The 24870-nt window shown below is 39.4% G+C and overlaps 1 protein-coding gene across 4 annotated transcripts in view; it reads right to left on the reverse strand.

Moving 5' to 3' along the window:
* Positions 1 to 24870, reverse strand: part of LOC130914298 (ectonucleotide pyrophosphatase/phosphodiesterase family member 2) — a 221653-nt gene that overhangs the window by 115011 nt on the left and 81772 nt on the right. For all 4 annotated transcript variants that reach the window (XM_057833354.1, XM_057833355.1, XM_057833353.1 and 1 more), the window contains 6 exons: positions 8442 to 8561; positions 8256 to 8311; positions 4572 to 4637; positions 2919 to 2991; positions 2729 to 2837; positions 2415 to 2540 (listed from right to left, as the gene is read on the reverse strand). In XM_057833354.1, coding sequence (XP_057689337.1) covers positions 2415 to 2540; positions 2729 to 2837; positions 2919 to 2991; positions 4572 to 4637; positions 8256 to 8311; positions 8442 to 8561 — 550 coding nt within the window. The remainder of the gene's footprint in view (positions 1 to 2414; positions 2541 to 2728; positions 2838 to 2918; positions 2992 to 4571; positions 4638 to 8255; positions 8312 to 8441; positions 8562 to 24870) is intronic.

Consider the following 24870-nt stretch of genomic DNA (forward strand, 5'->3'; position numbering starts at 1 on the left):
GATGTGGGGAAAAAAATAGCACTAAATTACTATTTTGCACAGTAACATTTGATCTTCGTATACTTTAAAATTTTACATATTTGAATAGAATTATCGGCGTCACATTATTGGTTATCGGGTGAAAGGGGCAGGAAATTATCGGTTAGCGATATCGGTTGAAAAATGTATTATCGTGCATCACTAATATATATATACAGCATATATATACTGTACAGTATTGGCCAAAGGTTTGGAGACACCTCAAAGGTAGATACTTTGAAGAATGTGGAATACAAAACCTGTTTTCAGTTATTTCACTTTTTTTGCCATTCCACATGTTCGTTCATAGTTTTGATGTCTTCAGTGAGAATTTACAATAGCAGTGAAAATATATAAAATGCAAAAATTATGAAGTGTGTCCAAACTTTTGCCTTTCGTTTCAGTCTTCAACATGCGTCTCCCCCCAGTCCCACAAATGTAAAACTCCGCCTACGATTACAAACTCCAACTATAAAATGTACATAATTACACATATTATAAAGGCAAGTTGCTGGCTGTCTCGTCATCTGTCGTCTTGTTTTGAGTTTTTTTCGCGACGCGTTGTGCTGTAATTCCAAGTGCTTCCTTGTTGAATTGGATGTCGAGTATATAGCGGTCGACAGTCCATCTGAACCAGCGCAGAGTTTGCAACGCACTGAGATATTTTTGTCGTCTTTACTGGACGGATATGTGAAGTAATGGCTGTATCTCCAGTGAGCAAATGCAGCCGTTTGTTGTATGTCTCCGGCTCCTTTACTGTTAGCATCCTGTAGCCAGGCTATGTGGCAGACGGCGCACATACAGCATGGTACTGCACGTGACCCGTTTTTTTTCCGATGAGAAAACGTGAGATGTGATGTCACTCCCAAACTCAAGTGCGGTATTTTCTATTCAAATGCTCTTCGTACATGACTACAGTATTCTTCATTCAACATACAGTATGAGGCAAAAACAAAATAGTAGCGCAGTTACTGAGGAAACTAACTTTAATCAGATTACTGGCTTGGAAAAACTAACGCGTTAGATTGCTTGTTACTGAAAGAAAGTAATCAGATTACAGTAACGCGTTACTTAGTAACGCGTTACTGTAATCTGAAGTGTTGTCACCAGTGTTGTCAGTAACGCGTTACTTAGTAACGCGTTACTGACAACACTGGTGATGACACATCAGTTTTTTCACCAGTTTTTTTTTTTTTTTTTTGGGGGGGGGGGGGGGGGTGCTCTCCAGCACACTAAGAGCATGAATGGCCAAAACACTCCTTTCTATTGTGGTCGCGTTACGAATCTCGAAAAAAAAAAAAATAGTCCTGCAGGAATTAATGAATTACGGCAGTTTGGTATGACATTGTTTTGGCCGCATGGGTACTTGGAACAATGATCTACATTTTGAATTTATTTGGCGAGGTTATATCTGTTGATTTTTTTTTTGTTTTGTTTTGGGTTTTTTTTGTTTTTTTTAATGCTATGCTAAGCAGGCACTTGCTTAGCCACTCTGGAGCCATGAAACTAACAAATAACAGACAAACTGCACAGAATTTGTTAAAATCAACTTCACCGACTAATTAAACTCCCGCTAACTCAAAGATAAAGCCTAATGTCAAAAATTCTGAACTTCTGCTTTAAAATAAAGACCTAGCTGTTGTAAAGCAATAAAACAAACAACAAACATGAATGAAATGAACAAGAATCCTACAAAATCCATAGCGTTAAACCATCAGATTTTTGCTTTTTTAAAGTTAGATTAAAACAACCACATAGTATTCCTATGCAATTCTACTGCTAGGTGACTGACTTTTGTGATTTGGGGGAATGGTTTTGCAATAGGTCCATTGAATATAGTTGCATTGTGATATTCTTTGAGAAAAACAACGAACTCCGGTTTGCCACCTCTCAGGATAGTTACCCATACTAGAGAGGTGCTACAAACGCAATATGAACAACCACTATGGAGTACACCAAGCACAGATGTGGCACATTAAAATGGTTCAGACACACAAATTCCCTTATTCTGCGTCTTGCAACTGATTAGGACAGGTTAAAAAACAAGAAATAAATAAAAGAGGAGCCAGATGAGGTTGCTTATATATTAATTTAGCAACATCTCATCAGGCCTTGATACAGTATACCCCTGGATGAAAAAGCTGAGGAGAAACTATCCTAGGTTACTGTGGTTGAGGTACTGCACCCGCAAAAAAAAAAAAAAAAAAAAAAACCTCAAAATCCTGCTTACTCTGAAATCGATTTACAATCAATGAGTGCTTTATCTTTTACGGTTTCATCTTTCCATCCAGCAATTTGAAAAAAGGACATTGAGAGGTATATTCTTAATTAACTTTTAATTAACCAAAATGTGGTTGTCAAATAAAAGCATGATGAATGTTTTCTTTGTTTCTTACATTTTGGGTTGTTGAGAAATCTAGAGCGTATTCTGCCTAGGGATCCTGGAATTAATATGATGTCATCGACATTTGTCAGGTAATTACTAAGGAACTCCGTTTGATCACAATGGGCCTCTTCCATACCTGAGAACAGAAAATGGGAACGCTTGACAATAGGACGTTGTTGACACACCCCCATATGTATTTAAATTTGCATTTAATAATATTCCCCTGGTAACATTGAATCTAACATTTAAAGTATCTCATACTTCCAAGATTTTGAGAAAATTTCACTCTCCCATGGTACTTGTGGTCTAGTGTGTTAGAAATACCGTGATCTCCGACTATGATGATGTTGACACATCGGTGCAGTTTCATCTGCTTCAGCCCATTCATTAGTTGACCTACGATCCTATCGATCAACCTCAGAGGATTATTCAACTGGAATACACAAAGGAATTCATGAGCTTTAAATTACCTCAATTAAGTGTGTAACCACATGTTGACATTAAAGATACTTACTTCAATGCTCATGGGTCCCATTTTATGTCCATATATGTCTGGCTGCTCAAAGTGCATTGCGTAAACATAGGGTCTGCAACAGGGTGAAACATTTAAAATAGAATTTAATGATTATCCATACAACATAATTTAGTAGTCAGAACCACTCCCACTCCTCTACAGCCCTCTCCTCTCTCGCTGACTGCCTTGAGAAGATAAAGACGTGGATGAGCAGCAACTAAACAGCAATGAAACTGAGGCTCTTCTTCTTGGCACACCACATCAGGTCTAGTCTTCATCTATAACCTCACCTGCCTTTTACAACAAGGCCATTTCTTATTCTCACAGTTACAATTTTGGGGGTTTAGTGTGACCCACACCTCATCTACAATAACCACACGAGGCAACTGTGCAAGACGTCATTCCCTAAAAATATCTCCAAGCTTCATCCAATCTAAGCCAAATCAACTCGAATGTGGAAAAGCTACTCCATGTCTTTATGTCGTCAAGGCCGGACTACTGTAATGGACTCTTTTTCAGAATTTCTAGCAAGAGCATCCCGAACAGTGTTTTGCATTTTCAACAACTTGGCATTTTTCAAAACTGATGACAAACAGGGTAATAATTCAGCGCTGTTCAGTCTTGTTCTCACAAGTACTACACTCTGTGCAAAGTGAAAGAGTGTTAAAAAAAAAAAAAAAAAACGATTCTGAGATATATCGTGCTACTACATCACGCAATTCTCGTATCGATTCAAAATCCATATGTATAGATCCTCACACGTGCGTTTTTGATGGAAATAAACAATACAGTGGTTGCACTTTTACTGCTGTCCACTAGTTGGCAGCACGCAGCTGCCTTGCCTTGCAATTTGCTGAAGAAACAACAGAACAACAACAGCGAGAGTGGGTGGCTCTTTCATACTATAGTCTCGTGGGATTTGACGACACTAAGCAAAATTTTCAACATGGCGGAGATGGAGATGCGCGATGACCAGAAGCACCTTGATAAGTCTGAAATTTGGGCTTTTACTGCAAAAACAGAGGCAGAGAGTGTGACAAGAGCTACACAATATGGAATTATTAATATGTGCAATGCAAAAGAAATACTGCGGAAATAGGAAAGTTATTAGTCTTTTGGACTTGTGGTGGATGGTATACCTGGATGCTCAAGCTAATGCTTTGACCTTTTTTTTTTTTGACAAATGTTCGTAAATAACATGCTATACATCCTTTAAGATGTTTTTTTTTTTTTTTCATATTCATAATCCTGCATTTAGGTAGGTTTGGACTAAAGCTGGTTTGCTCTCAAGCAGGTTTGCACTAACAAAGACAAAATGTTATAATGAAAATCATATGTTGTTCAAACATAAAACAAAAACTACTGAGCGCTGTATGAGATTTCAAGAATAGATTCTTATAAATGTACATTTATGTCCATTTTGATTTGTTTTTTCTAAAGTGATTTTTCAAATATCGCAATAATTGTTTTTGATATGAATCGTATCGCCAGATATGAGGCAATACACAGCCACAATAAATTCCCTTTCTCTGTGTCTAAATACAGCTGAACAGGTACAGATACATTAAAAATAATGTAAAATTTAGTGAGGTGACATAGTGTAAAACAGGGCAAAGATGATGGGCAAAGAACGAGACAATATGCGATATTCACCTTTCTGGTTCAGGCAGGTGGAGCCACTGCAACATGGTCAGTATCCGCCGTTCAAGTGGGATCGTGCTACAAATGAAAAATCAAATTACACGTTAAATAAAAGAAACTCACTCGACTGTGTTTTTATATTTTCCTGTATACAATTTTTAAATTTGAATGTTTTCAAAGTTTGAAAAATGCTTGAATTGGTCCTTGAAAATGCTTGGAAGCGTTAGGCACACAATATTTCTCAGCACCCCATCTAAAAATAGATATTTTTAAAAGAAGGGAAATAAAATGAATTTGCTTCATAGCTTTCTCTTGATGTCCCACATCACATCGTCACTCTACTCTCGTACTCAGGGCATCGAAACATGGAATCGAAATTTTTAAATGTGAACCGTTCCGGGAGCATCAGAGTGTTATAACCTGATCCCATCGATGCTCGATGCCCAACCCTACATGCAAACAATGACAGAAGGGGGAAAAATAAGTAAGTGAACCCTCTGCTTAAGGAGACTTAAAAAACAATTCAAACCAATTTTTACCAAAGAATTTAAGTAAGGTGTGTACCCAATCACTTATGAGTGGTTTAAAGCTACCCTGGCCACTATAAAACACACACCTGGTATGAATTGTCTTGATGAAAAGAATTGTCTGATATGATGTGCTCCGTCAAAAGAGGTGTCTGAAGACCTGCGATCAAGGATTGTTGATTTGTGGGAAAGGATACAAAACCATCTCTAAAAGTCTGAATGTTCATCAATCAACAATCAGAAGAGTTGTCTACAAATGGAGAGAGTTTGGCACTGTTGCTTTTCTCCTAAGGAGTGGTCGTCCACCAAAGATGATGCCAAGAGTTCGGCGCATAGTACTCAGAGAGGTAAAAAAGAACCCTAGAGTGTCTGCTAAAGACCTACACAAATTACTGGCACAGTCCAATATCTCTGTGCACACATCAACTATATGTAAAACTATGACCAGGAATGGTGTTCCTGGGAGGGCTCCACCGAGGAAGCCACTGCTATCTAAAAAAAACATTGTTGGTCGTTCACAATGTTCGCAAAAAGGCACTTGGAAACTCCACAGAGGTTTTAGCAAGATATTTTGAGGACTGATGAGACCAAAGTTGAACTGTTCGGGAGTAACACTCAATGTCATGTGTAGAGGAAAAATGGAGCAGCTCACCAACATCAACACCACATTCCCACCGTGGCGGGAGCATCACGATTTGGGGCTGTTTTGCTGGGCCTGGACAACTTGCAATCATTAATGGAAGAATGAATTCAAAAGTTTATGAGGATGTTTTGCAGGAAAACCTGAGTCCGGCTGTCAGAAAGTTGAAGCTAAAAAAAAAAAAAAAAAAAGTATGGATGCTGCAAAAAGACAATGATCCAAAACACAGAAGTAAATCAATTTCAGAATGGTTTCAGAAGAGCAAAATACACGTTCTGGAGTGGCCAAGTGAATGTCCAGACTTGAACCCCATTGAGATACTGTGGCATGACCAAAAGACTGCGATTCATGCCAGACATCCAAGGAATCTGACTGAACTGCTGTAGTTTTGTAGAGAAGAATGGGCCAAGATTAGTCCTAATCAATGTGCCAGACTGGTCTGCAGCTACAGGAAGCATCTGGTTGAGGTTTTAGCTGCCGGGGGGGGCAAAAAATATTAAATGTGATGGTTCACTTACTTATTTTTTCCCCTTCTGTCATCGTTTGCAAAATATCCTCATTAAAATATGAAAAACTATAAATATTTGGGTGGTTTTAGTTAAACAGACAATGTTTCTTCATCTGTGTGATTTTGACAAAGCTCAGATCACATTTGATGGTGATTTCATGCAGAAATGTGAGAAATTCCAAAAGGTTCAGATACTTTTTCATACCACTGTGCATCGATATACAATTTGGCGCTACAAGTGACACTTGTGCAAAGAAAATTGTATTTTTACAAATGACCAAAACCGGGTCCAACACGCCCTTTACCTGGGCGCAGAAGTGTACTCGCTGCAGAAGGGTCCAGTGTTCTGTCAGATTAGCATACTTTGTTAGAGTAGCATAACGGTAAACAAATTTGGCATTTTCCCAGACATTAAATGTTGCTCAAATCGCTTTACAATACAGTGGTACTTATACATACGAAGTTCATTCTTTCCAGGATCTTGTTTGTAAGTCGAAATGGTCGTATGTCGGGCAGGATTTTCCCATAAGAATACCTAATAATTCCACATCCCAAAAACCTATACAAAGTCCTTAATAAATATTGCTGGTACTATTGCAAATAGCAAAACGAATACATTGTAAATAACAATTGAATTAATATTATATTATAATAGTAGTAATAATAATAATGATATGTCAGTACCTGTAATAATGTAACGAATCGGGTTCTAATGTGGCGGATGTGTTTTGCGTGGTGTACCTGAACACACCGCGTGGCTGACGTGACAGAGTGGTGCATTAGAGTTTTTACTTTCACTTTTCATGTTCTGTTGTTTTCGTAAGCAGCGGCGGACAGTAGGCGTGTTGTGTTGCACAAGTTCTGAAATAAATGATTAAAAACCTGACAAAGCTGGTGATGTCTTTGGCGATATTGCAATAATAGTAATTGTCACGAAACTTATAAAAACCGTTGAGATCGTAGACATTCTGTGGCCGTACCGTCGAGCCAGTTCACGGACGCGCACACCACGTATATTTTTCTATCATTTCCATCTTCATTTCAATGGTAAAAAATTATTCCTATACAAAAGTAGTTATCTGCAACATGGAAGCATTTGCATGGTTGAGCTTTTCTCTTTTTTATCCACCTCCACTAACATTTTGGAACCGATGTTGATTTCTCTCACAAGAAAATCAGCCGTGCATCTGTCTTGCAGGAAAACAAAAAATCTCCGGCGCTGTCATAAAGCGTTGTATTTCGAGCATGTCGTCGGATGTAGAAACAATTGGAGAGATAAATTTTACGTCAGATGTCGAAAAGATTGTGTACTGAAGCGATCTATGTCGAGGTACCACTGTACCTCTAATACTCATTAAACCATACTGTAAATGTAGCCATGGTTTAACCATGTGTCCCCTACACTTGACTGCGTTTGCTAAAGTTATGTAGCCACCACTTTTTCGCATCATACGGGGGTGCAGATTTATGGAATGTCTGTATTGTCAGATATTAAATTAATATTATATAAAACAATACAATGACAATACTTTAAATGTGAATACTTAAACGTATTTACCAGAGGTGTGGACTTGAGTCATATGACTTGGACTCGAGTCAGACTCAAATCATGAACGTGATTACTTCAGACTCAACTAAAAGACTTGCAACTTGACTTGAACTTTAACAACAATGAGTTTACTTGGACTTTCACACTTTGACAGTGTATATTTCAAACTGTCTCCCTGTGATAATATAAAAAAGGAAAAATAAAATAAAATTTGGCATTATTATACCACAAAAAATGGAGATATGATCAGTTTAATTTGATGGTAGAAAATATGTTGATGCGTGCACAAGTTTACACTGGAGTGGGCTGATGCTTCATTTCTGTATATATTTCCAGTCATAATTTGGTCATGTAATGGTTGTAGTGTAATAATAACATTTCATATAGCTGAGGTAAAACTATATCAAGCAAGATACTGGTGAAGATTTAGAAACTATTTTTCAGTGTGTGGATGACATGAAAAAAATCCTACGCAGGCCAGAAGAAGGAGGCTGCCTTCACTCCTTGTTTGAGAGCTGTGATCCAAATCTAAGAGACAAAGAATATAATTTGGGTATGTAGTAATCGAGCTGATGGATGTAGGTAAACCATACTGTATAGATGTACGCACTCGTGGTTTTGATAAATTATGAATCGTATATGTCAGACTGATACTCACTGGTTGACCACCCCACCAACGGTGATTCAGTTTCTCTTGGTTTCTCAGGGTGAAAGTAGCATCGAAGACAGGGTCATACATTGAGTTACCAATGATACCGTGGGACTCAGGATAGAGACCCTAAAAGCAAAACAAATAAATAAATAAATAAAAAGTTTACTGTGTTATTTGTTCATTCTTGCATGTCATGTTGATATTCCCCACAATCATTTGGACCAGGTGAGGGCCGGCAGCGATCGAATGATCACTATAGATTAGAGGTCCATTACCGTTCATGTCACTTAATGTCAGGAATGACTTTGCCTGTAGGTTCTGAGTTAGTCAGTTGAGGGCATATTCGCAGTCTTCAACCTGTTAGTGTGCTTGTTTTTTTCAAGTAACCTCATGTCTTTCGACAGGGCCCAATTGTCATTGTAATGTTAAAACTTCAGCACACTCTTATATTCTCAAACTGGAAGTAGCGCGATAACATCATGTACTGTGCCTTGACCAAGGAAATATCACGGACAGAGTCAGGCACACATTTGTCCAGCTGCTGCAGGAGTAAGTATTTTAAATTTACATAGATTAACGACTTGATTTTGACAATGTTGAGAAAGTGTAGTATGTTAAAAAAAAAAAAAAAGCCATATGTAAGAATTGCACTTCAAGTAATCATTAAATGGCCCTATTACTTCAATAGACCTAAAAGAAACATGTCTCTTTTTAAATACAGGCTTCTCAATGTTTAAGCCTAGATTTTCCCATTTTAAAAGTAGATATTCAGCCCGTTTTATTTGTTATTGTTTTGATTTTGTGTTTACAACAGATGTCCTGCCTTTCACCGTTAAGTCATTTATGAAGTTAAAATTCAAGTTCAGTTCCTTCTTTAGCATGAGAGAGAGAGAAGAACAATCCAGTTATCTTCACTCAGGAATGTGGGCGTTGATTTAATGATGATTTACGACCCTACGTTTGACCTTTGATAGACAGGTTGACCTTTGACCTTTGATTGATGGGTTGACCTTTGATCCCCACCTGTCACCCCCACAATTAAGGGATTACCCCATGTTGCCCTTTGACCTGCACCTGTTGGGAAACAAGGGGGGGTTATGGGAAAGTGTGGGTGAGAAGGGAACTGTGTCCAGGCATGTCGGATGTCCAGTCAAAGCGATGTGCCCTTTGACCTGCACCTGTTGGGAAACAAGGAGGGGTTATGGGAAAGTGTGGGTGAGAAGGGGGAACGTGTCCAGGCATGTCTGAACAAAACCCCTAAAAACCATGTGATTTGGGTGGGTGTAGTCTGCATGTAGGCTAGTTTTGTAGCATTGCTAAGTGAACATTTTTTCGATGAGTAGCAACGAGGAAAGATCAACCATGATCAACGAGACGTGTGTAAGCATTAGCAGCGGTTCATTTTCAAGCATTTGTGAAACTACAGTTGTTCTATTCAAGTAACTTCATTCCAAAATAATTATGTATTTCAACCGGGTTTAATTCATTCTATTTCACAAAGTTAGCATGCTCTTTATACTTAAAAGTATCCAAATAAGGGTTAGTGACATACCAGTTTTGTTGCTGAAGAGTCTATATCCCCAACTTCTTCCTTGCGATTCCGCGGGCCGACTGATTCGAAACATGTCTCAATACTCGACGCGAATCTCCGCCCTCTTCGTTAGCTCCCGCCTACGGCGTAATGAAGCATAATGTTCTGGTTATTGAGCAGCAGACCTAAGATACAGTTTCAGAGATTTGCACTGGTGAATGGTCCCGAAGTTTACATTTGAGTTTTCTTAACAGACTGTAATATATTTGATACAAATAAATACCAAATGCTCTAAAATACTGTAAATAGTGTTCTTATTCTTCAATCAGTTAATATAAACATCTATGATGTGAAAGATGTTATAGAATGTATAAGGTAGTGACGTGTAGAACATGAAAAGCATAACATAAAATGTTGAATATGAAAGAGTACTGCATCTGAAGTGTTATGTAGATATTATGTCAATGTTAATACTGGTAATTCTTGGGGTTTGGGTTTTACTTCCTACTACAAAACACATTGTCTCTAAACTCTGTATATTTAGACATTTATGGTATTGTAACTTTTTCGTTGTTAGTAAGTTTATAAAGAGATTAGAGCTGTCCCGACTAGTCGACATAGTCGACGTCATCGATGACGTAAATCCGTCGCCGAGCACAACATCCCGTCGACGGTTAATGAAGGGTTAAAAAAATATATGCGTGGAAAGTTAGAATGTCGGATGCTCTGTTTGCAAGCGGGGAAAGCGGCACAAAGCCAAAAAAAGCGCACCAGAGTGTCCAAAACATTGCCTTATTTCAAAGAAACAAAGCAGAGTACACTCTTCTGTCCTGTCTCTTCAATGCCAAGCTTGGCTGCACGTCGGCCGTGAATAAACACCTCAAGCGCCTTCACGCAGTTTGTAATTTTTTTTATTTTTTTTTGTACACCAGAGGGTGCTGTCGCCTTACTAAATAATAATGTTTCATTGACAATTGTCCTATAAGTGCTATTAGTATTGTTCTTAATGCTAATTGAAAGGTCTATTTCATGTTATGGTTTATTTTATGGTATAGAAAATTATATAAGGTTAAAAGGTCATAAATATATACAGTATATACAGTGATTGCACTCAAGCGAGAGATTGTCAATGATAAGGTAATAAATTAAGGTAAAGGCAATTCATATAGGCAATTCATTGATATATAAATAAGGTTTAAAAGGAAAAAGGTGAAAAGTTTTAGTTAATTTCTAATTGTGTTGCTTTATTTGTGTGCACCGTAGCTCTTACAGTGTGTTTGCATCAAGGATGGAATAAAAGTTGTAAACCATCAGTTTAAGAGACCATCTTTTCAATCGGGATGCTACACTAGTTAATTCTATCAGCATTTGAACTCATTGTTTATTTGTGATTTATTATTGTTATTTACGTGTTTATTTGTACTTTCATAAATAATTTGAGTGTTCCAATATGTTTTTTGTGAATTGATAAGCGTCAACAAAATTTCATTGCTAAATTAGTAAAAAAAAAAAAAAAATTATTAGATTAGTCGACTAATCGTAAAAATAGTCGGCTGACTAATCGGGAGAAAATTTGTCGTTTGGGACAGCCCTAAGAGAGATTAGTGAGCGAGATGACTAAAGTTATACACTACATGAGATACTAATTCATTTACTTTTTGGGAGAAGTAATTTGTAACTGTAACTCATTACTTTTTAAAAGTAAAATTAAAAACACTGGTTACAAGTTAACTTTTGTGTTTAAGAACGACAACTGCCGTCTTACTATTAAAATGAGCAAACAGTAGGACAGTGTCCAACTCAGTTTCGTTACAATTGTATTAGTGGTAGAGTGTTCCATTTAAAACATCAACTACCACACCAAAAAACAAAATATCGTCTTCTATGTTCAGGGGAGAAAAAAAATAAGTAACTTTTAGATTTATAGGTCATTGAGATTACAACATCCGCATGTTACTAACAGATTTCTTGAAATATAAAAAAGTAGATGGATATATGTTAATACTTGTAATTCAGGGGGTTTGGTCGACTTACTTTAAAACGCATTGTTTATAAACTGTATGCATATTTAAACATTTATGTTGATTAATTATTTCCTTGTTAGTGTGTTTTTAAAGAGTTTAGTAAGCGAGATGAATAAGTTTATACACACCATGAGTTACCAGCTCATTTACTTTTTTGGCAGAAGTAATTTGTAACTGTAACTCATTACTTTTTAAAGTAAGATGAACAACAGTGGTTACAAGTTAACATTTGTGTTTAAGAACGACAACTGCCGTCTTACTATTAAAATGAGCAAAACAGTAGGACGATGTACAACTCAATTTCATAGCAAACGTATTAGTTCAAGAGTGTTCCATTTAAAAGACCCCCTACCATAACAAAAACAAATGGAAACCAATATTCACGTAGAAACTAAAATTACACGACATAAAATGTTGAAAATAATGGAATGCTGCATCTCAAGCGTTATATAGACGGCCTCTGTTCATACTTGTAATTCAAGGAGTTTGGACGACTTACTTTAAAACGCATTATTTATAAACTATATGCATATTTAAACATTTATGTTGATTAATTATTTCCTTGTTAGTATGTTTTTAAAGAGTTTAGTAAGCGAGATGAATAAGTTTATACACACCATGCATGAGTTACTAGCTCATTTACTTTTTTGGCAAAAGTAATTTGTAACTGTAACTCAGTTTCGTTACAATTGTATTAGTGGTAGTGTTATGATATGGCAAGCCGTTAAGCATGGATCCAACACAGAGGTGGAAGTTTGTCGTATTTATTACAAAACGAGAACTAAGGGAGCACGCCAGAACACACAAGACAAAATACAAAATAAAAATGGCACGAACCTAGTCGGCGAGTAAACTAAGGAGAAGGCACAAGGGCTAAAGGCTAAACTAAATGATAGCAAAGTCCAACAAAAATACTAGCACAACAATGTGATAACAAAGAATACAACCGTAAATGGCAAGTAGAACTCGAGATGATGCACACAGCGGTAAGCAAGCAGGTTGGCATGTAATAGTCCGACACTTGCAGATGGTGACAGGCTTCCTTAAATATCAAGCTTTCCTAATGCAGCACAGGTGTGTCGCATTACCACACCCATCTGGCTCAATCAGGTGCTGAATATAGGAAAAACAACTGAGAACTCAAACAAATATGACAGAACCCCCCCCTCAACGGACGCCCCCTGGCGGACCACCTGGTTTCGTGGGATGGAGGGAGTGGAAATCCCGCAGAAGCGACGGATCGAGGATCCAGGAGCGGGGGACCCATTGGCGTTCCTCAGGGCCATAACCTTCCCAGTCGACCAGGTACTGCACACCCCTACCCCGCCTCCTAGAATCAAGTATGGTACGTACTGTATACACCGGTCCACCATCGACCACACGAGGAGCAGAAGGCACTGGCGGAGGGTTCACGGGACAGGTGGAGACTGGCTTGAGCAGAGACACGTGGAAGACTGGGTGAATCCTCATTGAATTAGGAAGCTTCAGCCTGACCGCGACGGGGTTCACCACCGAGTCCACAGCAAAAGGGCCCAACTTCTTGGACGTCCCCGCAAGGTGCAAATCCCGCGTTGATAACCAGACCATTTGGCCCGGTTGATACACTGGAGCAGGCCTTCTGTGGCGGTCAGCAATCTGTCGGTTGCGGGCTGCTGTGCGGACCAGTGCAGCCCTTGCGTCCCTCCAGACTTTATGGGCCCTCCACAGGTGGACCTGGACAGAAGGCACAACCGCCTCGGCTTCCTGGGACGGGAACAACGGAGGCTGGAACCCGTATGCGGTCATAAATGGCGACCTCCCTGTGGCCGAGCAAACGAGGGTGTTGTGGGCATACTCCACCCAAGGGAGGTGTGATGACCAGGAGGCTGGATGCAGTTGGCAAACACAGCGAAGGGCAGCCTCCAGCTCCTGGTTGACCCGTTCCGTCTGCCCATCCGACTGCGGGTGGTAACCAGAGGACCGGCTTGACGTGGCCCCCAAGGCCTTGCAGAATGATCCCCAAACCCGCGAGATGAATTGTGGTCCTCTATCCGACACAAGGTCACATGGAATGCCGTGAGTCCGAAATACATGAGTCACTAACAGGTCAGCAGTCTCTAGAGCTGAAGGCAATTTGGGGAGCGCGACGAAGTGTGCCATCTTTGAGAACCTGTCCACCACGGTCAAGATGACAGAATGGCCCCTGGATCGTGGGAGGCCAGTGATGAAGTCCAGTGCAACATGAGACCAGGGGCGAGATGGAACAGGGAGTGGATTCAGCAATCCCGCAGGTGGCCGATGAACTGCCTTGCCTCGAGCACAGATGGTACAAGCGGAGTCATAGTCCATGATGTCCTTGCGCATGCCTGGCCACCAGAACCTCTGTGACACAAGAAAGAATGTGCGGGAAACGCCCGGGTGACAGGCAAACTTCGAAACGTGGCCCCACTTCAGCACTCCTGCGCGCTGTGCGTCTGGTACGAATAACTTGCTAACGGGACAGCTTCCAGGTACCCTTACACCCCGCAAGGCCTTCTCCACAAGACGCTCGACCTTCCACCGCAGTGTTCCAACGATCAGGTTCTCTGGCACCACCGGCTCATCCGAAGGACCCTCTTCCAATGGTTCATACAGCCTTGACAGGGCGTCGGGCTCCCCGTTCCTCGACCCTGGACGGTAAGTTATCACAAAGTTAAAGCGAGTCAGGAACAACGCCCAACGGGCCTGGCGGGAGTTGAGGCGCCTGGCAGCCCGAAGATACTCCAAGTTATGTGGTCCGTAAGTATTTGGAACGGCTCTTCCGTCCCCTCCAACCAGTGCCTCCATTCCTGCAAAGCCTGTACGATAGCGAGCAGCTCCCGGTTGCCGACATCGTAATTTGCTTCTGCAGGGCTGAGGCGGCGGGAGTAGTATGCGCAGGGGTGCAGTCTCTGGTCAACCGTAGACCTCTGGGATAGAATGGCCCCCACTCCGGAACTCGATGCATCAACCTCAACCACAAAAGGAAGATCAGAATCAGCGTGGACTAGGACAGGTGAGCTCGTAAATGCACGTTTTAGACCTACAAATGCGGCCTCTGCCGCAGAAGACCATGCAAAGGGCCGTTTGTTCGAAGTCAGTCTAGTAAGTGGCTCGGCCCTCATACTGTAATTGCGAATAAAACGTCTGTAAAAGTTGGCGAACCCAAGAAACCTTTGTAAGTGCTTACGTGACGTGGGAGTCGGCCACTCTGCCACTGCCTGGATCTTAGCCGGATCAGGCCTGAGCTTTCCTTTTTCCACTATAAAACCCAGAAACTGTATTGACCCACAGTGAAACTCGCACTTCTTGGCCTTGACAAATAATTTGTTCTCGAGAAGTCTTTGTAGAACCATGCGGACATGTTGGCAATGTTCCTGCTCATTTCTTGAGGAAATTAAAATGTCATCCAAGTATACAAAACAGAAAACGTTTAACATATCACGCAATACATCATTTATGAGAGACTGGAATACAGCAGGTGCGTTTGTGAGACCGAAAGGCATGACAAGGTACTCAAAATGCCCGAGCGGGGTTTTAAAAGCGGTTTTCCACTCATCTCCCTCACAAATCCTGACCAAGTTGTATGCACTGCGCAAATCTAATTTTGTGAATATGGTGGCCGATTTTAATGGGGCGAAAGCCGAATCTAACAACGGCAGTGGGTATTTGTTTTTAACGGTAATCTCATTGAGACCCTGGTAGTCGATGCACGGCCTAAGACCCCCATCTTTTTTGCCGACAAAGAAAAACCCCGCCCCCAAAGGAGAAGATGAAGGGCGTATAAGGCCAGCAGCCAAAGAGAGGAGATGTATTCCCTCATCGCCTCTTGCTCTGGTTTAGAGACCTGGTACAATCTAGAGCTAGGTAGCGGTGCGTTAGGCAACAATTCAATCGCACAATCGTACGGACGGTGCGGTGGAAGTGTCTTAGCACACTCTGTGCTAAAAACTTGTTTGAGGTCACGGTATTCGGCCGGAACATTCCCCAAATCAATTGGCTCGGTAGGCGCTTGCGCTCGGCTGGGAAGTAAACTTGCAGAGCGCAAGCAGTGCGAATAACAAAATGTACTCCATGTTAATATTTGTGTTTTGGTCCAGTCAATATTAGGGTTGTGCACTTTTACAGGAGAGCCCCAACACAACTGGAGCCGATTTACATGGCATAACCAGAAAGCTACGGATTTCAAAATGATTCCCTGAAAGTCTAGTTTTGAGTGGCGCCGCAATAAACCTCACGTCCGCCAGGGGGCGCCCATCGAGGTCCAAAACCCTGTTTGGTCTAGCTAGCTTTATTAAAGGACATTTGAGAGCTTCTAAAACACTCCGGTCTACAAAACAATCATCTGCCCCTGAATCAATCAGAGCAGTAATCCCAATATTAACCCCACCATGCGACATTTCCCCCTGTAATTGCAGTCTCGTAATATCCTGGGGTTTTATTTGCTCTTTTAACTCTCCGTGATAAGACTCACTTGATGGGACGTTGTCGTGCACGAACCTCGTCCCCCCTCGGGGAAGGCGAACCCCAGGGAGAGCAGATCCAGGTCGACGCGAGGGGACCACGTCACAGGTGGCGAGACGGTGCCCCGGCAAACCACAGTACAGACACACACCTGCTCTCATCCGTCTCCGTCGCTCCACTGCAGAGAGACGCCCACCGCCGATTCGCATGGACTCCTCCCTCATCGAGCCCGGACTCTGCGACGGCGCCCGGACGACCGTTGACTCAACGAAGCCGTCCTCACCGATGGCAGTCGGGCAGCTCCTCGGCGACGACCACGGATATCCCCGGTGCTCCACGGCCCGTTCCCTCTCGCGTTCCTTCAGCCGACCATCCAGAGAGTCTGATAAGGAAATCAGCTCCTCCAGGCTTGAAGATTCGTCCCGGGAAGCCAACTCAGCTTTGATTTTAGAAGACAGCCCTCGCCGAAAAATTCCACACAGCGCTGCGTTACCAAACCCGCACTCCGCCGCCAAAATGCGGAACTGAATGGAGTAGTCAGCTGCGGACAGATCGCCCTGAAAAAAATCCAGCAGGCGGCTGGCTGCCTCCATGCCTCTAACCGGATGATCAAAAACTGTCACGAACTCCGCCTCAAAAGTTTCGAATGAATTACGGATCGCGGGCCTTGTGTTGCTTACCGCCATGGCCCATGTAGCTGCTTTACCGGTGAGGAGACTCATAGCGTATGCTACCCGGGATCTGTCACTAGCAAACGTGTATGGCTGTTGATCAAAGACGAGGGAGCACTGGTGTAAAAATTGTCGGCATGCGCCAGGCACGCCTTCGTAACGACAGGGGTGTGGCAATACCGGCTCTCGAAATGACGCCGGTGGGGTGGATTGTTCAGACGCCGCGGCCATATTACTAGTAGCACTAGTTTGTATAGGGGATGCCATGTTTTCAATTCTTGTGGTTAAAGAACCGATCAAACGCACTAATTCGCGCAACGATTGCTCATGTTTACCGATCATGCGGTCGTGACCAGCCAGAGCATTGTGAACACCCTCCAAGTCTGTGGGATCCATGTGGTCCGACTATTCTGTTATGATACGGTAAGCCGTTAAGCATGGATCCAACACAGAGGTGGAAGTTTGTCGTATTTATTACAAAACGAGAACTAAGGGAGCACGCCAGAACACGCGAGACAAAATACAAAATAAAAATGGCACGAACCTAGTCGGCGAGTAAACTAAGGAGAAGGCACAAGGGCCGGAAAAAGGCTAAACTAAATGATAGCAAAGTCCAACAAAAATACTAGCACAACAATGTGATAACAAAGAATACAACCATAAATGGCAAGTAGAACTCGAGATGATGCACACAGCGGTAAGCAAGCAGGTTGGCATGTAATAGTCCGACACTTGCAGATGGTGACAGGCTTCCTTAAATATCAAGCTTTCCTAATGCAGCACAGGTGTGTCGCATTACCACGCCCATCTGGCTCAATCAGGTGCTGAATATAGGAAAAAGAACTGAGAACTCAAACAAATATGACAGGTAGAGTGTTCCATTTAAAACATCAACTACCACACCAAACAACAAAATATCGTCTTCTATGTTCAGGGGAGAAAAAAATAAGTAACTTTTAGATTTATAGGTCATTGAGATTACAACATCTGCACTTTACTAACAGATTTCTTGAAATGTAAAAAAGTAGATGGATATAAGCTTAACAAACTTATTTGAAATATTAATTGAGTACTTTAATACTATTATAAAAATAAATAACATTATTTCAATATATATATTATATTATATATATTGTTCAAAAAACATTATTTGAAAGCACATTATGCTTGGTTGAGATGGAGCCTTTTTGGGCTTGTTAGGGGTTGGAGAGGAGCCACAAACGTGTTGACTTTTATGATAGGGATTGGCACACAGCCCCCAGATTGTTTTCTTAAACAGCTTGCTTAGTGGTCCAAGTGGGCGTGGCAAGACTTATTTTGTAAAATGTTTTTGGGAACGATGTAACGATGTGATAAAAAATGTACAACTTATACAGTACATGAGTAACTAACTCATTTATTTTTTGGGAGAAGTCATTTGTAACTGTAACTCATTATTTTTTTTTTTTTTTTAATCAAGATTAACAAAGCTGGTTACAAGTTAACTTTATGTGTTTAAGAACGACAACTGCCTTCTTACTATTACAATGAGCAAACAATAGGGTGGTGTACAACTCAGTTTCATTACAAACGTATTAGTTCAAGAGTGTCCAATTTAAAAGATCCAGTACCATAACAAAAAACAAATAGGAACTAATGTTCAACAATTACAAATTACACAACATATAATATTGAACATAAACAATGCTACATCTGAAGAGTTATATGTTAGTATATTTTTAAAGAATTTAGTAAGCACAATGAATACGTTTAAACAGTATCCAGACCAAATGGACAGCCAGCTGAGTTCTACTAGCCATCTCCACCCCACTGCTAGTACCTGCAAACACCTACAACGCGATAAAACATACATCTGAAAGTGTGAATTTCAACACGGGGACAAGGAGAGGTTAAAGGTAGGGGCAAAAAAAGCAGGCTTCAAAGCCCTAGGCAGTTATGTATTTAAAAATATCTGCAATGATACGATTATCTTGTTATTTCAAAAGATTTCCTGAACATTACTTTAGTACAGTACACATTTGTTTTGTGCATATATCCATTAATTTCACATCCTGAAGAAATGAATGTACACCTGATACAGTTGGTATACCTTCTCTTACAAAACATAATCATCTTGTAATTGCATAATAAGTGCTCTTATGCAAATGTTTTCACTTAAAAAGTGCATCAAGCAACAAATACGGTACTTCGAAAAGCATACTGTACATATCTGAACAATGATGAGGGAATATGTTGGACCATTTTTAACCATCTGTCCTTTTATATTCCAAAAGCTACCACTACGTACATACACTTATCTCATACCTGAGTCAATCCAAGTGAACTTAAAAAAAAAAAAAAATTTTTTTTTTTTTCTTCCTTAAAACCCCTGTTTGTTTGTTTTTGTTTTTTTTAATAATAGCAACTTTATGTATCTTTTAATAAATTATAATAAAATGTATCTACACCATTTAGCAGTCTAAATTTGTCTTTTGAAAACCTCAGCTGTACACTCTATTTTGTCAGGTTTGTACAGAGTATTGTTTTCTTACACACACAGTTTATAAACCTGAATTACTTTTTTGCATGACCACAATCAGTAGGTTAACTTTACAGTTAATTGAATGATACATACTTTAAAAAATGACCTGAAGAACCTTCATCAACATGGATTTTTCTTTAGAAACTCAGTAGCTAGGTTCCTGAAGGCATAAAAGATGTACTTTTCTCCTACAAAAGCTTTTGTTTTTTAATTCGAGTAATTACAGATATTTTTAATGCTGTACCCCACCTACTGTCCGTAGTAAGCTAGGATTGGCTCCAGCACATCCGCGACCCTCGTGAGGATAAGCGGCATTGAAAAGGAATGAATGTGTTTTTAATCATTTTAATGATTAATTATTTTATGAACTTATTTCAAATCATTAATTTTTATTTAAAAAATGTTTAATGACTCATTATTTTAATATTTTAAACGATCAATACATTTGTATTTCTAATTATTTTTGATGATTATTTCAAAATTTTTAATGATTTGTTTTTAATTATTTAAAAAATTATTTCTATTAAATTGTGATTTAAAATATAATTTTCGGATTACTTATTTCAGCAGGTGGAACGAGCTGTAAGGTCTGAGTTACGTCGACGTCTGTTTGCCAGAAGTGGGTAGAGTAGCACAAAAATTTTACTCAAGTAAAAGTAGCGCTACTTCAAAATATTATTGCTCAAGTAAAAGTAGTCGTCCAAAAAAAATGTACTCAAGTTCCTTGCGCCATTGCTTCAGCAGCTCTCTGGCAGTCTCGTCCAAATCGTTCGGATGTCTCGTTGAGAAGGAATCCAGTTTACTTTCGCTAAAACCCAGCTGTCGTCCTAATCTACGCCAGTTACGACCCAAGTTTTCAGCAATCACATTTGCGGCAATGTCCAGCTTAGCTAAAAGGGAATAGGAAGAGAAAAAGGGGAAAATACTTTATTCATTCAATTTGTGGTTTATAGTCCTGCGCGGCTTATTTCTGGATTTTTACAGCCCATTGAGCTGCAAGTATTTTAGTGTAGTAGCATGTGACACCACATTCCGAAAATTATGGTAATTTGGAGGTATTGAGATTGTCGATTCAACGTTTCTTTGGCATTTTTAATTCCGTCAGTTACAAAATTGATCTAAACAGGCTTTTTATTTTTTCCCTAACTTATTTTTTTTTTAACATAGTCAAACTTTTTGGGTTACTTTGCATTTTATCAATGTAATATTTAGTAATTTTTTCATTTCATTCTGAATGTTCATTTTTTAAATTTTGCATTTATGTGTTAAATTCTGTTTGTTTTACTACCTTTTTTTTCTCATTTGAAATCAATCTTTTTCTATTTTGTGTTTAGTAGTCTTTAACAAAAAAGGGGGGAAAAAATCTGTACAATGCGATACAAATTACAGGTAGTCCACCGGATTACGAACGAGAATTACCGCAGAAATCGGAATTAACCCTTTAGGTGCCCCTAAATACCCCCTAAACCTCAAAATAACTATCCAAAAACATGTAATATACGTTGTATTAATCAAATTAAAGAAAAATAAAATAGGATACTGTACCTGCCATCATTGTTGGTGGATGGTATAAAAAGGTACACTGATGGCTTGTTCACAAGTGGGGACACAAAAGTTCTTCATTCACTGATGTTTACTGTAGTTTTTTCTTTTCAACCACAGACACACCGTAGAACACTTTGGCCTGCTAGTGAAGAAACAGGTAAGTCGATGTGACTTATGAATCTTATTTAGAGCTTGGCCGAGCGGCTTATGCTACACCATTGCTTGCTGCATCGCATTCTACATCCTTAGTAGAATACAGAAAGCACCCTGATTGGGTGTGCACTCACTAGAATTAAATTGATAAATTTCATCATTTTAATCCAACTTGTAAACAAATTATTATTAGCCATATAGTCCCAAGTGTTGCACAACGACGACAGGAAAACCAAAACAATGCACGGAGAAAAATGGTAAATGGTGTTATACTTATATAGCGCTTTTCCACCTTTCAAGGCGCTCAAACAAAACAAAACTCGCAAATCATGTAAATTTTCAATTAACCTTATTGAGACAACAGCTCCACTTATTGGCGAAACAAATATTTGCAAGAAAACTTGACAGGTTTTAGATTGAGAATAAATTTAGTAAAATACAGAGCTCAAACACACACTGTACACCGACGAGACGAGAGAAAAAAATTACATAAATGAAGCATTATGCCCTCTGATGGAGAAAATAGTTTCTTCATAATTACTATCTTTCTGATGGAGAAAATAGTTTCTTCATAATTACTATCTTTTTCTTGACAAATCTACTCAAGTAAACGTAAAAAGTATAGCTTAGTAAAACTTCGATTCAAAGTACATTGTTCTCAAAAAGTTATTCAATAAATGTAACGGTGAACATGTAACGCGTTACTACCCACCTTTGCTGTTTACCCCTAACGATATTCGACCAATACCGATACAAACAACCAAGACCAATGTCGGTGCGTCCCAGTGAAACACATCCTATTACAATTTGGAACTCATTCCCTAAACCCATCCGTACCTGTTCAGAACTTCCCACAATCAAAAAACTGTTAAAAACTCACCTTCTTAAACTAGCTTTTAACTTATAATTATTTTCTTTATTGTTTTGTTCTGTTCACTTTGTTTGCTGTTTTTGTTTTAAGGCAAGGCAAGGCAAGCGTTTTTGAGCATTGGTAAAAGCGCTCTACAAATAAAATGTATTATTATTATTATTATTATTATTCCAAGAGATCCTGGGATACCGATGATTGCCACGATCGAAGAACACGAAGTACGTTTTCACATATATGAATATGTCTGATTCGAGGTTTGCTTTCTTTTCCTGAAATTCTGTCTGATTCAGAATCTGTTACGTTTTTGTATTTTTTTTTCATTTCTTTCTAACCTGATATTCCGCCCGAATTACAAAACATTGTGGACCAAATAAACATTGAAATGGTATTGGAACGAATGAACATTTATCAATTGAATCTGATGATCCTTTTTAAGACATCCTTTTATAGAAGATTATGTAGATTTCTTTAATAATTTAAATGATGCCTAAGAGAATTGAACCAGCCAAACACCTAAAAGACATGAAACATACAGGGTTAATTAGGATGCAACAATGCTCGGTTTTATATTGAACCGTTCGATACACCCTCTTCGAATCGATACACAAAATTATTCAATCCAAATGAAACGCTCCCAAAATGTAGTTTTCCGAATTTATATTTGTCGTCTCTCCCGCAAAAATGTCCGGCGCAGCTACGCCTTAAAAAACAAACTGCAGCTAGCAGCCTCCCTCCTCTCCCTAACTGTCTGTATGGTGGGAGCTGTGGCGCACAAGAATCATTGTATGTGAGGAAAGACAGAAACTTTAGGGTGAGCTGATATGCTATCCCCACTCGTTCATACTTTGAAAAGACTTTTTTAAGTCCAAAAGACTGTCTTTACGGATAATGACAACAAACCCCGCCAATATATTGTTGCCGACTTGGCTGCTACGAATAACCTCACTTTGACAACAGACAGCTTAAGATCCTGGGACACAGAGCGCTAACTCAAGGTTACATGATGAACAATGAGCGGCAAATTAAAAGCACTGTACTTCAAATTCGTCCTGTTTATGAAAGTTGATTGTCAAATGATGTAGTGCAGTATAAGCACATAAATATTATGCACTGTAATGCATGTTTATATGATGGCATTGTTTATATGATGGGGTTATTTTTGCTTGTTAGCAAAATAATTTTTAAAAATAACACTTGTATTTTTTGTTTTTTTGTGTACCTTGTATACAAATTCATACTGAACCTAACTTAACTGTATCATTGCTTCCCTAATGGTTACTAATAATTTGTTTACACGTTGAATTAAAATGGTGAAATTTATAAATTTAATTGTAGTGAGCGCACACCCAATCAGGTCGCTTTCTGTATTCTACGAAGGATGTAGAGTGCGATGCAACAAGCAATGGTCTAGCATAAGCAGCTCGACCAAGCTATACATAAGATTCATAAGTCACATCGACTTACCTGTCTCTTCACCGGCAGGCCAGAGTGTTCTACGGTGTGTGTGTGGTTGAAAAGAAAAAAACTACAGTAAACATCAGTGAAACAAGAACTCTTTTGTCCCCACTTGTGAACAAGCCGTCAGTGTACCTTTTTATACCATCCACCAACAATGATGGCAGGTACAGTATCTTTTTTTGTTTTTTCTTTAATTTTATTGATACGACGTATAATACATGTTTTTGGATAGTTATTTTGAGGTTTAGGGGGTATTTAGGGGCACCTAAAGGGTTAATTCCGATTTCTGCGGTAATTCTCGTTCGTAATCCGGGGTACTACCTGTAATTTGTATTGCATTGTACAGATTTTTTTTTTGTTTCTTTTTTGTTAAATACTAAACACAAAATAGAAAAAGATTGTGATTTCAAATGAGAAAAAAGGAAGTAAAACAAAAAGAATTTAACACATAAATGCAAAATTTTAAAAATGAACATGCAAAATGAAATGAAAAATTACTAAATATTACATTGATAAAATGCAAAGTAACCAAAAAAGTTTGACTATGTTAAAAAAAAATAAGTTAGGGAAAAAATAAAAAGCCTGTTTAGATCAATTTTGTAACTGACGTAATTAAAAATGCCAAAGAAACGTTGAATTGACAATCTCAATACCTCCAAATTACCATAATTTTCGGAATGTGGTGTCCACATGCTACTACACTAAAATACTTGCAGCTCAATGGCCTGTAAAAATCCAGAAATAAGCCGCGCAGGACTATAAACCCCTAATTGAATGAATAAAGTATTTTCCCCTTTTTCTCTTCCTATTCCCTTTTAGCTAAGCTGGACATTGCCGCAAATGTGATTGCTGAAAACTTGGGTCGTAATTGGCGTAGATTAGGACGACAGCTGGGTCTGAGCGAAAGTAAACTGGATTCCGTCTCAACGAGACATCCGAACGATTTGGACGAGACTGCCAGAAAGCTGCTGAAGGAATGGCGCAAGAATCGTGGAGCCGAAGTCTGCGTTAAAGACTTAGTTAGGGCTCTCAGGGCATGCCACCAAAATCTCACAGCTGATAAAGTGGAGGATGCCTGGATGATACCTCAATAGAGAGCCAATGACGTATTAATATTTAACCCATGTATATAATGCAGCAGATTTGTGGTCATTTAGAAAATGTATTAAGATATAGGTGCACATAACACAATCGAGATGG

Source organism: Corythoichthys intestinalis, chromosome 4 (genome assembly GCF_030265065.1).
Source record: "Corythoichthys intestinalis isolate RoL2023-P3 chromosome 4, ASM3026506v1, whole genome shotgun sequence".
Taxonomy (NCBI): Eukaryota; Metazoa; Chordata; class Actinopteri; order Syngnathiformes; family Syngnathidae; genus Corythoichthys; species Corythoichthys intestinalis.